The following is a 13,320-nucleotide window of genomic DNA, read 5'->3' as shown; positions in this document are numbered from 1 at the left end:
CGAGCGCGATACCGACAATGAACCATTCCTTCCGCACGCGCGCTAACAGGCCCATACCGGAGGAAGTCCCGTTAAATCGCCGCCGGTTCTCACCGAACTCTCCACCAGTCCCCCCTGTAACCAACTGTGGCGCGTCACTTCTATAACGACTCGATCCGAATTCACTCCCTTTCCGACACCTAGAGCACTTCTGAACCTCAACACGTCATTCTCTCAAACACTACCTAGTGTCCCTAAGAAGGGGACAAGGGAGGGATTTGGGATTGGTCCGAGCTTTCGAACACACTTCCGGACACATAAGCGAAGCGCCATCATTACCGTAATGACTGGATTTACAGAGCAGTTACTCAAATCAAATCAACTCTACTTTTATATTTCTTATATTTGTTTTTATTTATATTTGACTGTTGTTTATTTGCTTATTTGATGTTTGGTGAGTCTTTAAGTAAATTATATTATTAATAAAAGTTCCACAAAATAAAAGTTCATTATTATAAAAATCTAACTTCAAGTATTAACGATGTGTTTGTTATTCTTGTGGTTTTACTTTCAGCCACTAGGTGTCGCTAGAATCTAACAAACTATCTTAGATGTGGCTTCATCGAAATGTAAAGGCTCAGTCTTAGTGTAGTTTAATTAAAGTGGGTATGTTTTATATATATATATATATATATATATATATATATATATATATATATATATATATATATATATATATATATATATATATTCGTATTTCTTCACTGTTTCAGATTTCAATTAAAAAAAAAAAAATTACCTTCTTGTTTTGTCATGCAGTACGATAGCTTGTTGCTAATTTACATTAATGGTTATCAAAAACACAGCAATGATAAAAATCACACTGATTCATTATCAGTCTGTAAAGTTCTGTCTATCCATCAATCTCAACTGCCTTGTATTAAGTGCTGGTGCAGTGGTTTTGCAGTCTTTCCCCATAAACACTGGACACAATGCAGCATTAAACACCTGATACATCACTGAGATGAAGAAATGTTTGAGTTTTATTTATTCATTAAGTTTTAATGTTAGAATAAAAATCATTGTGTTATTGGATGTTCAATAACCAGGGCAGTAACATCACATTATATACTAATAAACCAAAACATTAACTGAATCATAATACAGTGATACATACAGTATATTCATTACTTATACTAAATGAAAGATCACTTCTGCTTTGTGTAGTTCCGTGGTATAGAAAAAAAAACTCTAAACACAGTTTTAGGTTGATGGTATCCTAAGTCTGTAGTTCTAACACGGCTGTATTAGACCGTCTCCTCCTTGAATTCAGTGCTAATAGAGTTCCCCTGCTCGCACTGGTACTCTCCATACTCAACATTAGTGTGAAAGCCATTGGTGATGGTCAGCTTGACGGGGATCACAACAGTCATCTCCTTCCTCACCACGTTCACTGTTAGTTTGGTGCGAGGAGGAATGCTGGCTGGCATGGAGACTTTGATACTGTCAGATGTAGTTTTGGTGTTGCTGCTGCCCTTCTCCACTAAAAAGGTGTTACTGACATTTAAGGTGCGCTCACCTTTAAAACCAAACAGTGATAATTCAAATTTGGTTCCTAAACCAATCAGGGTGGAATTGCTGAACTTGAAGCTCTCAGTGACAGATCCTGAAAACCCTCGAGTCAGATCAGTGGTGAAGGTTTGTTTCTCAGATCCATAATTCACACCAGAGATGGAGTCGATAATGACTGTTTTTAAAGTTTCTTTCTTTTTGTCCCATTCCAATTCAGCTTTAATGGTGGTTTTGCCAGCTTTAAGAGGACGGACGTGACTCAGACGGTTATCAAACCAGTTGTACTTAGGAACATCATGACCAGCTCTGGCCACCAGGATATACCCACCTCTCTGTTTATGTTGATACAGAACCCAGGCTCCACTCTGCACCGTGTGAGATGATGTTTTGTCATTAAAATTGCCATAATGCAAGTTGGTCTCACAGTCGAGGACGAGGCTCCGGCCCTGATAGTTCTCCTCTTCATACAGTGTGATCTGAGGATTGTCCAGGTCTTCTGTCACCAGCTGTAGTGAAGAAATATCATCGTTGTAGTACACGCTGGCATATTCTCCTTCCTCATAGACAGTCGGTTCACCAGTGTAATTAGCACCTGTGTACCCCACCCATGGATTCCCGATGACTTTCAGAGAGGAGATGCAGTCATTAAAATTTAGTTGAATTAAATCCGGGATATCAGAAGTGAACTCTCTGCTGAGGCCCTCAAAGTTACAATGTTCATAAACGATGATCTTGTTCATGGCTGAAGGAGTTGACTCAGAGAAACACAGACAGAGCAGAAAGCGACTCACAATTCAGCAAAACTATAAGTCCGTCTGCCTCAACGGAGGCGTGTCACACATTTAAAATACCAAGGCGGTTTTCTGATGAAGTCAAGAGTAAAAATTGCCGAGATCTCTGAGGCGTGGGATTGTAACCTTTTAAAAGATCTATTTTGTTGTAGAACATGAAGAACCCACCCTGTCCACACAGTCTTCCGTCCTGGGAAGAGAAAAGTAGTCTGGTTTGTTACGCTTTTCATTTCACTGTAGTTCAAACAGAATCACAGGGAGAGGTGACAGGTTCTACTGCTCCTTTTTCACTGCTGTTTTCTTCAGTTAGAATGAAAGCACATTTAATGAGTTTACAGTCGTCTAACATGCCTGGTCATGCTCAAATACTTCAGATGGGTGTGTAAGTAAGTTGTGCATATAGCAAAAACCTACATGTTGTGGAACACAAAGAACCCACCCTGTTCAAATGGAGTTCATTTGTTCAGTGAACCATAGACTAGACTGTTTTTACAATCTCTCTGTTAAAACCAAGATCATACTTTGTTTTGTTTTATGTAGAGATTTTTCAGACACAACACAGCATCACACCCTGAAATGAAGTTCCTTACAAATGCAGACTTCATATAGATCGATGAGATGAACACACATTTGAGCTTTATTTATACATTTATTTTTAATGCACATTGTTCCATCATTAGGTACTAAAACTAGTACATGCATGGTACAAATAAAACAAAACATTAACTGAATCATAATACAGTGATACATACGGCATATTAATTACTTATACTAAATGGAAAAGAATTTCTGATTTGTGTTGGTCCATGTCAGAGCAAATCGAGGGTCTTTTCATCCTAACATGGCTGTATTAGAGCTTCTCCTCATTGAATTCAGTGGTAATAGAGTTCCCCCGCTCGCACTGGTACTCTCCATACTCAACCTTACTGTGAAAGCCGTTAGTGATGGTCAGTTTGACCGGGATCACAACAGTCATTTCCTTCCTCAACACGTTCACTGTGAGTTTGGTGCGAGGAGGAATGCTGGCTGGCAAGGAGACTTTGATACTTTCAGATGTAGTTTTGGTGTTGCTGCTGCCCTTCTCCACTGTAAACATGTTACTGACATTTAAGATGAACTCATTTCTGGAACCAAACAGTGATAATTCAAATTTGGTTCCTAAACCAATCTGGGTGGAATTGCTGAACCGGAAGCTCTCAGTGACAGACCCTGAAAACTCTCGAGTCAGATCAGTGGTGAAGGTTTGTCTCTCAGATCCATAATTCACACCAGTGATGGAGTCGATGACGACCGTTTTTAAACTTTCTTTCTTTTTGTCCCATTCCAATTCAGCTTTAATGGTGGTTTTGCCAGCTTTCAGAGGACGGACGTGACTCATACGGTTGTCAAACCATTCGTACTTAGGAACATCATGACCAGCTCTGGCCACCCGGATATACCCACCTCTCTGTTCATATTGATACAGAACCCAGGCTCCTCTCTGCACCTTGTGAGAAGATGCTTTGTCATTAAAATTGCCATAACGCAAATTGGTCTCACAGTCGAGGACGAGGCTCCGGCCCTGATAGTTCTCCTCTTCATACAGTGTGATCTGAGGATTGTCCAGGTTTTCTGTCACCAGCTGTAGTGAAGAAATGTCATTGTTGTAGTACACGCTGGCATATTCTCCTTCCTCATAGACAGCCGGTTCACCAGTGTAATTAGCACCTGTGTACGCCACCCATGGATTCCCGATGACTTTCAGAGAGGAGATGCAGTCATCAAAATTTAGTTGAATTAAATCCGGGACATCAGAAGTGAACTCTCTGCTGAGGCCCTTAAAGCCACTATTTTCATAGACGATGATCTTGTTCATGGCTGAAGGAGTTGACTCAGAGAAACACAGACAGTGCAGAAAGCGACTCACTATTCAGCACGGCTACAAGTCCGTCTGCCTCACTGGAGGCGAGTCACACATTTAAAATACCAAGATGGTATTCTGATTAAGTCAAGAGTAAAAAATGCCGAGATCTCCGAGGCTTGGGATTGTAAACGTACCTGTCTGTAACCTTTTAAAAGATCTATTTTGCTGTAGAACATGAAGAACCCACCCTGTCCATACAGTCTTCCGTCCTGGGAAGAGGAAAGTTGTCTGGTTTGTTACGCTGTTCATTTCACTGTAGTCCAAACCTAATCACAGGGAGAGGTGACAGGTTCTACTGCTGTCAGCTTCTGCTGCTTTTTTTAACTGCTGTGTTCATCAGTTAAAATGAAAGCACATTTACTGAGTTCACAGTCGTCTAACATGCCCCGCCATGCTCAAATACTTCAGATGGGTGTGTAAGTAAGAAAGTTGTACAATGTGCATAAAGCTGAAACCAAATGAGTTCCATGTTGAAGGAAAACAAACAGTTAATTGTGTTGCGCTCACACAACCGCATTCCATTCTGATAATTAAAGTTACCTCAAGACCATAATTTATATTTTGCTGTGAGATTGTTAGTGTCCTACTGATTTATTGACTGTTATATATGTGTTGTTTCTCTGAATTAGATTCTCTTCTTTTTCCAATTCTCCTGACTACACTAACACCTATTTTACTGAGACAGTAGCATCTGGATGAACTGGCTAAATTTTGTAGAAGTGGCTGTAACCACATCTACTGCCTACTTTGCTAACACAGTAGTTGCAACAATAACAAAAGACATTTTGTCATGCTTCCTCATCTGTGAATTTTGGCTTTTCATCAAATTAGCTTGCACCAGTTAACTTCATGTCCTCATTTAACACATCCATATACCTCCTCTTTGTCCTTCCTCTTGACCTCTTACCTGCAGCTCCATCTCCAACAACCTTCTACCAATATAACCATCTCCCTCCTCTGTACATGTCCAAACCATCATAATCTATCCTCTCTGTCCTTGTCCTCAAAACAGCCAACCTGAGCTGTCCCTCTGATGTGCTCGTTCCTAATCCTGTCCATCCTCGTCACTCCTAAAGAGAACCTCAACATCCTCATCTCTGCTACCTCCATCTCTGCCTCATGTCTTTTCCTCACTGCTACAGTCTCTAACCCATACAGCAGAGCTGCTCTCACTACTGTCTTGAATACTTTTCCTTTGATTCTTGCTGACACTCTTCTGTTACACAACACTCCTGACACTTTTCTCCGCCCACTCCGACCCACCTGCACTCACCTCTTTTCCATACTACCAGGCCCACTGGACGATTGACCCCAAATACTTACTTAAATGCCTGCAGCTTCTTGACCTCAGCCCCCTGTAACCTCACTGTTCTACTTCCCTCACTCTCATTCATACACAAGTATTCTGACTTACTACCTCTGACTTTTATTTCTCTTCTTTCCAGAGAAGACCTCCATTTCCAGGTGTTCCTCCACCTGCTCCACCTGCTCTCACTACAGATCACAATGTCATTCAAAAACATCATTGTCCACAGAGATTCCTGTCTGACTTCATCCTTCAATCTGTCCATCACCATAACAAACAAAAAGGAACTCAAAGCACACTCTTATATGTAACTCTATGTTCCTCTCTCTTCTGGAAATAAGTGTTAAATACAGCTATTTCCATCCACTTAGCAAAGTCCACCACTATCTGTCTTTCCAGGCTCCTTTCCTTAACACCAAACCTGCCCATCATCTCATCACCTCTGTTCCCCTTACCAACATACCAGTTGAAGTCTGCTCCAATCACTACTTGACACTCTTTAACCTCTAAAACATTCCTCTTAAACTCATCCTTCAGGATCACCCCTACCCCATTTCTCTTCCTATCCACACCATAATAAAACTAGAAGGAGACAGAGAGCAACCAGTGATGTTGCTGAAATGGATTCGACCACCAGAGGGCGCAAGAGCACAACATATGCCCGGATCTCTTTAAATAGAGCTTTGTTTAAGGCTCTGCTGGTTATGCTGGTTATATTCATTGCTATGCTAGTTTCTCAGGCAAAAATATGTAATCAAAATCAGGCTTTTAGTAAATGTTTGAGCCTTTAGTCAGTCTTTGTATATTACTGACTTTGTGAGATGAGCTCTCATCTCTGATTCAAAAATCATAGATTCCTAGTTCAAATTACACGAGATGAATTTGGCTCAGTGTTTTAAACTGTGAACAATCATTTGTATGCTTTTTTTTATTCAGTGCTTAAGTTTTAATTTGGATCTAAATAAGTAGATCATATACTGTATTTGGAATAAGAAGATATCGCATCTCTGAGACCCAGGAAACCTTTGAAAAGTGCAAGTAGGAGAAAAATGAATAACTTCCATGAAGTTTCCTCCAAATTGTGATGTTGTTATTATCTCACTGGTACTATTAGTTTATAGGCTGAGTGTATATTTATATATATGACTTAATGCTGCTGTTGTCCAATTCAAGACCATGACCAAATGGAGTCAAAATAAAAACATAAAAAAATAAAAAGTCTGTAAGCTATAAAATATAATATCTCCCTTTTTTAAAGCCTACAGAGTTCAACTAGTTTCCGATCATTTGTGCACTGAACCTGTATTAACAAGGTCGCTGTTAAAACCAAGATCATTCATTCATTCATTCATCTTCTACCGCTTATCCGAACTACCTCGGGTCACGGGGAGCCTGTGCCTATCTCAGGCGTCATCGGGCATCAAGACAGGATACACCCTGGACGGAGTGCCAACCCATCGCAGGGCACACACACACTCTCATTCACTCACGCAATCACACACTAGGGACAATTTTCCAGAGATGCCAATCAACCTACCATGCATGTCTTTGGACTGAGGGAGGAAACCGGAGTACCCGGAGGAAACCCCGGAGGCACGGGGAGAACATGCAAACTCCACACACACACAAGGTGGAGGCGGGAATCGAACCCCGACCCTGGAGGTGTGAGGCGAACGTGCTAACCACTAAGCCACCGTGCCCCCCTTAAACCAAGATCATACTTAATGTTATTTTGTGCAGTGGATTTACAGAAACTTCTTTATTTACAAATGCAGCCTTCATAAATATCACTGAGACAAACACACTTTTTTTTAGTTTTATTTCATTTTAATGTTAGAATAAAAATCATTGTATAATTGGATGTACAATAACCAGGCCAGTAAGATCACATTACATGGCTGCACATTGTTCCATCATTAGGTACTAAAACTAGTACATGCAAGGTACTAATAAACCAAAACATTAACTGAATCATAATACAGTGATACATACAGTATATTAATTACTTTACTTAATTACTTAATTACTAAATGAAAGAAAGATTCTGCTTTGTGTTGGTCCATGTCACAACACAGCATCAATGTTTTGTTCTAACATGGCTGTATTAGATCTTCTCCTCATTGAATTCAGTGGTAATACAGTTCCCCTGCTCGCACCGGTACTTTCCATGCTCAATCTTACTGTTAGAGCCGCTGGTGATGGTCAGCTTGACCGGGACCACAACAGTCATCTCCTTCCTCACCACGTTCACTGTGAGTTTGGTGCGAGGAGGAATGGTGACTGGCAAGGAGACTCTGATAGTTTCAGATGTAGATCTGGTGTTGCTGCTGCCCTTCTCCACTGTAAAGGTGTTACTGACATTTAAGGTGAACTCTTTTTTTAAACCAAACAGTGATAATTCAAATTTGGTTCCGAAATCAATCAGGGTGGAATTGCTGAACTTGAAGCTCTCAGTGACAGATCCTGAAAACACTCGAGTCAGATCAGTGGTGAAGGTTTGTTTCTCAGATCCATAATTCACACCAGAGATGGAGTCGATGATGACATTTTTTGAACTTTCTTCCTTTTTCTCCCATTCCACTTCAGCTTCAACGGTGGTTTTGCCAGCTTTAAGAGGACGGATGTGTGTTAGCTGTTTGTCAAACCATTCGTACTTAGGAACATCACGACCAGCTCTGGCCACCAGGATATATCCACCTCTCTGTACATATTGATACAGAACCCAGGCTCCTCTCTGCACCTTGTGAGAAGATGTTTTGTCATTAAAATTGCCATAACACAAGTTGGTCTCACAGTCGAGGACGAGGCTCTGGCCCTGATAGTTCTCCTCTTCATACAGTGTGATCTGAGGATTGTCCAGGTCTTCTGTCACCAGCTCTAGTGACGAAATGTCATTGTTGTAGTACACGTTATCATATTCTCCTTCCTCATAGACAGTCGGTTCACCAGTGTAATTAGCACCTGTGTACGCCACCCATGGATTCCCGATGACTTTCAGAGAGGAGATGCAGTCATCAAAACTCAGTTGAATTAAATCAGGGACATCAGAAGTGAACTCTCTGCTGAGGCCCTCAAAGTCACGAAGTTCATAGATGATGATCTTGTTCATGGCTGAAGCTTGCAGTTTGCCCAGAGACTTACAGACAGTGCAGAACACGATGAGAGCGAGAATCTGTGAAGATTATTCAAGCATGTATTTCTATATATACTGTAGCTGCTTGGTGGTTTAAAACGTACGAACACACATTTTACAGTAACTGTCATACTGTTACAGCTCCTCCCTAAAAACGTAACAACAAAACCAGATTAAACAAAACAAACGTGTCAGCCAAAAACAAACAAAAAAGTCTCAGCCAATCTTTTAAGACGATCTTCCCAGATCATTGAATAGATCATAGTGTCATCAAGGTATACTTCACTTTGCAATTCTGCGCCCCAACAAGACTCTCTGCCTCAATGGTGGACATGTCATGCATGACGGTATATATATATATATATATATATATATATATATATATATACATATACACACATATATATCAGGAGTAACAAATGCAGAGATCCCAGAGACATATGATGTAAATGTAATTGCATGTAAACTTTTAAAAGATCTATTTTGGTGTAGAACATGAAGAACCCACTCTGTCCACACAGTCTTCCATCCTGGGAAAAGGACAGGAGACCGGTTTGTTATGCTGTTACCGTGGTCCAAACAGAATCACAGGTATGTGTTAGGTTTTACTGCTGTCAGGTTCTACTGTCCTCACAGCAAACATTTTCTGTCCTTACCACCCTCTACACAGTAGGTGTGCATCATAGTGGCTGTACACATAATCATTAAATTGTACTGATGGTCAGACTTGGATTTAGGCAATGATCAGGGATTGGAATGAAATAAAGAGGAGTTTGTAGACCGATCAGATTGGACAGACTCTTTACATTATAACAAGCCTGTATATGTTTTTTGGTCCAGGATCCCTGGGCCAACCTGTTCAATGTCTGGTTGTTCAGCACAGCAGAGGCATCTTTTTCTATCACAGGACATTTCAAGCTGTATTGACTCTGCTCAGTGTTTATTCAATGCCTCTTATAGATTTTTCCTCTTTACTCAATTCCAAAATGGTTGGTTTTCTCCCATAGATCGCTCTCTGATCTTATCTCTCTGGTTTACCTTTTAACAGCAAACACAGTCTTCACACTTCTCACTTAACCAAAGGGTAAATATTAAAAGCTGTTATCCGTTTATCAGGATTACCAGAACCCATGCAGGTCGGGAAAATGGGTATTAACTTAGGAACATCATCTGCATCTTTGTCGCTCTGAATGAGGGTGTCTGCCAAATGCTGTAAATGTAAATGTCCTGTGGCAGCTTCGCCTTTACTGTGGCCAAGCCTGATGGTGCTGTGCATCCTGCCCAGAAAAATCTGGACAGAGTTCGGCCAAGGTGAGCTGCACCCTTTTAGGTTACAATTGCTGTGCAATTGCATTTCGCAAATGAGACCAGTCACATCTTTGCTCTAGTTGACTCCAGATCGGCCGTGAACTTAATCCATCAACAACTGGTGGAGGATCTTCATCTGCCCACAGTGCTGCATGTTGCCCCCTAAAAGTCACAGCCTTAGATAACCAGCCCATCAGGAACGGCTTCATAACTCATCAGACCGAACCAATGGTGCTTCAAATCAGCTTCTTTCATGTTGAGAAGCTCATCCTCTTCATCATGTCATCTCACGCTAACCCAGTAATACTGGGATTTCCATTGCTACAGATTCACAACCCCCAGATTTCCTGGATTGACAAGGAATTAACTCGCTGTTAATTCACTGTTTGAAAACCACTCTTAGCCTTCCATGCTGTACCACCACTGTCGAAAGTCTGAAACCCAGAGACATGATTACAATCCCTGAGGAACACCATGACATACTGGTGTGGACCCTGAGACCGTGCTCACTAACACCTCTGCACCCAAGGGCAGAGTTTACCCCCTCACTCTGATACCTAGGCTATAGACCAGTATATCAAGGCAGCAGTATCAGCAGGATATATTCGCCTCTCTACCTCAACAGAAGGTTGAGGGTCTGATGCCATGAATAATTTACCACGGATCAAATGCTATCAACATTCTCTTAAATTTTTAATAAAATCAATAATTCACATTCACCTCCAGCAGGTCATACAAAGACGGCAATTTGATTGTATGCGTTGTCTTTATATGACCCCCTGGAGGTGTCCCAGATACATCAGACCTTTCAAAGCCTTGAGACAAATAAATCCAGTCACACATCACTGTTGTTTTGATCTTGTTCTGTTTTCTGGAATCTTTGCTATTTGTATTGTGTTTTTGTACCTTATTGATATTTTGCCTCTTTATATTCACTGTGAGATTATTATTGTTCTACTGATTGTTATATAATTTGTTTCTCTGAATTAGATTCTCTTCTTTTTTCAGTAATCCTGACTACACTAACACCTATTACGCTGAGACAGTAGCATCTGGGTAAACTGCCTACATTTTGCAGAAGTGACTGTACTCACATGTACTGCCTTCTTTGCTGATACAGTAACATCCAAATTGACTAGTTGCACAATAACAAAATACATTTTTCTGAAACATTAAAACTACAGTATGTTTTTCTGTGTTCTGTTTTCTGAAACACGGATGACTTCCATGAAGTTTCCTGCAGATTGTAATTTTTCTGATGTTGTTATTATCTCACTGATACTATTAATTGTGTATATATATGACTTAATGCTGCTGTTGTCCAATTCAAGACCATGACCAAATGTAGTCGAAATAAAAACATAAAAAAATAAAAAGTCTGTAAGCTATGAAATATAAAATCTCCCTTTTTTAAAGCCTACTTAGTTCAACTAGTTGCCGATCATTTGTGCACTGAACCTGTATTAACAAGGTCGCTGTTAAAACCAAGATCATACTTAATGTTATTTTGTGCAGTGGATTTACAGAAACTTCTTTATTTACAAATGCAGCCTTCATAAATATCACTGAGACAAACACACTTTTTTTTTAGTTTTATTTCATTTTAATGTTAGAATAAAAATCATTGTATAATTGGATGTACAATAACCAGGCCAGTAAGATCACATTACATGGCTGCACATTGTTCCATCATTAGGTACTAAAACTAGTACATGCAGGGTACTAATAAACCAAAACATTAACTGAATCATAATACAGTGATACATACAGTATATTAATTACTTATACTAAATGAAAGATAATTTCTGCTTTGTGTTGGTCCATGTCACAACACAGCATCAATATTTTGTTCTAACATGGCTGTATTAGATCTTCTTCTCATTGAATTCAGTGGTAATAGAGTTCTCCTGCATGCACCGGTACTCTCCATACTAACCTCAGTGTGATAGCCGTTGGTGATGGTCAGCTTGACCGGGACCACAACAGTCATCTCCTTCCTCAACACGTTCACTGTGAATTTGGTGTGAGGAGGAATGCTGGCTGGCAAGGAGACTCTGATACTTTCAGATGTAGTTTTGGTGTTGCTGCTGCCCTTCTCCACTGTAAAGGTCTCACTGGCATTTAAGATGAACTCATTTCTGAAACCAAACAGTGATAATTCAAATTTGGTTCCTAAACCAATCTGGGTGGAATTGCTAGACCGGAAGCTCTCAGTGACAGATCCTGAAAACTCTCGAGTCAGATCAGTGGTGAAGGTTTGTTTCTCAGATCCATAATTCACACCAGTGATGGAGTCGATGATGACTGTTTTTAAACTTTATTTCTTTTTGTTCCATTCCAATTCAGCTTTAATGGTGGTTTTGCCAGCTTTAAGAGTCGTACTTAGGAACATCACGACCAGCGCTGGCCAACCGGTTACAACCACCTCTCTGTCCATGCATACAGAACCCAGGCTCCTCTCTGCACCTTGTGAGATGATGTTTTGTCATTAAAATCGCCATAACACAAGTTGGTCTCACAGTCGAGGACGAGGCTCCGGCGCTGATAGTTCTCCTCTTCATACAGTGTGATCTGAGGATTGTCCAGGTCTTCTGTCACCAGCTGTAGTGAAGAAATGTCATTGTTGTAGTACACGTTATCATATTCTCCTTCTTCATAGACAGTCGGTTCACCAGTGTAATTAGCATCTGTGTACGCCACCCATGGATTCCCGATGACTTTCAGAGAGGAGATGCAATTTAAATATAATTTAAATATTTAAACTAGAGACATCAGAAGTGAACTCTCTGCTGAGGCCCTTAACGTAACGTTGTTCATAAACGATGATCTTGTTCATGGCTGAAGCTTGCAGTTTGCCCAGAGACTTACAGACAGTGCAGAACACGATGAGAGCGAGAATCTGTGAAGATTATTCAAGCGTGTATTTCTATATATACTGTAGCTGTTGGTGGTGTGAAAAGTAGAAACACACATTTTACAGTAACTGGCATAATGTTACAGCTCCTCCCTAAAAAGTAACAACAACAACATATTAAACAAACAAACAAAAAAGTCTCAGCCAATCTTTTAAGACGATCTTCCCAGATCATTGAATAGATCATAGTGTCATCAAGGTATACTTCACTTTGCAATTCTGCGCCCCAACAAGACTCTCTGCCTCAATGGTGGACATGACATACATGACGGAATATATACTGTATATTTATATATATATATCAGGAGTAACAAATGCAGAGATCCCAGAGACATATGATGTAAATGTAATTGCATGTAAACTTTTAAAAGATCTATTTTGGTGTAGAACATGAAGAACCCACTCTGTCCACAC

At 40.3% G+C, this 13,320-nt stretch overlaps 4 protein-coding genes and 1 pseudogene across 5 annotated transcripts in view; all 5 read right to left on the bottom strand.

Moving 5' to 3' along the window:
* Positions 1-241, bottom strand: part of slc10a7 (solute carrier family 10 member 7) — a 7,648-nt gene extending 7,407 nt beyond the window's left edge. Inside the window, exon 1 of one of the 2 annotated variants that reach the window (XM_060894487.1) lies at positions 1-241. This exon is cut by the window's left edge and continues 45 nt beyond it. In XM_060894487.1, the coding sequence (XP_060750470.1) occupies positions 1-55 (55 nt within the window). In that variant the 5' untranslated portion in view covers positions 56-241. The other variant, XM_060894486.1, reaches the window with a different exon arrangement.
* A 758-nt stretch (positions 242-999) lies between these two features.
* Positions 1,000-2,666, bottom strand: LOC132862099 (epidermal differentiation-specific protein-like). The gene has a single exon (XM_060893955.1). The coding sequence runs from the start codon at positions 2,289-2,291 to the stop codon at positions 1,287-1,289; it is 1,005 nt and encodes a 334-aa protein (XP_060749938.1). The 5' UTR covers positions 2,292-2,666; the 3' UTR covers positions 1,000-1,286.
* A 312-nt stretch (positions 2,667-2,978) lies between these two features.
* LOC132862080 (epidermal differentiation-specific protein-like) lies at positions 2,979-4,574 on the bottom strand. Its single transcript, XM_060893926.1, has one exon. The coding sequence runs from the start codon at positions 4,195-4,197 to the stop codon at positions 3,193-3,195; it is 1,005 nt and encodes a 334-aa protein (XP_060749909.1). The 5' UTR covers positions 4,198-4,574; the 3' UTR covers positions 2,979-3,192.
* Positions 4,575-7,353: 2,779 nt separating this feature from the next.
* LOC132862726 (epidermal differentiation-specific protein-like) lies at positions 7,354-8,740 on the bottom strand. The gene has a single exon (XM_060894928.1). The coding sequence runs from the start codon at positions 8,658-8,660 to the stop codon at positions 7,656-7,658; it is 1,005 nt and encodes a 334-aa protein (XP_060750911.1). The 5' UTR covers positions 8,661-8,740; the 3' UTR covers positions 7,354-7,655.
* A 2,832-nt stretch (positions 8,741-11,572) lies between these two features.
* On the bottom strand, positions 11,573-12,993 carry LOC132862238 (epidermal differentiation-specific protein-like; annotated as a pseudogene).
* Positions 12,994-13,320: the final 327 nt, after the last annotated feature.

This window comes from Tachysurus vachellii, chromosome 19 (assembly GCF_030014155.1).
Source record: "Tachysurus vachellii isolate PV-2020 chromosome 19, HZAU_Pvac_v1, whole genome shotgun sequence".
In the NCBI taxonomy this organism is placed as follows: Eukaryota; Metazoa; Chordata; class Actinopteri; order Siluriformes; family Bagridae; genus Tachysurus; species Tachysurus vachellii.
This window is presented reverse-complemented; position numbering and strand designations above follow the sequence as displayed.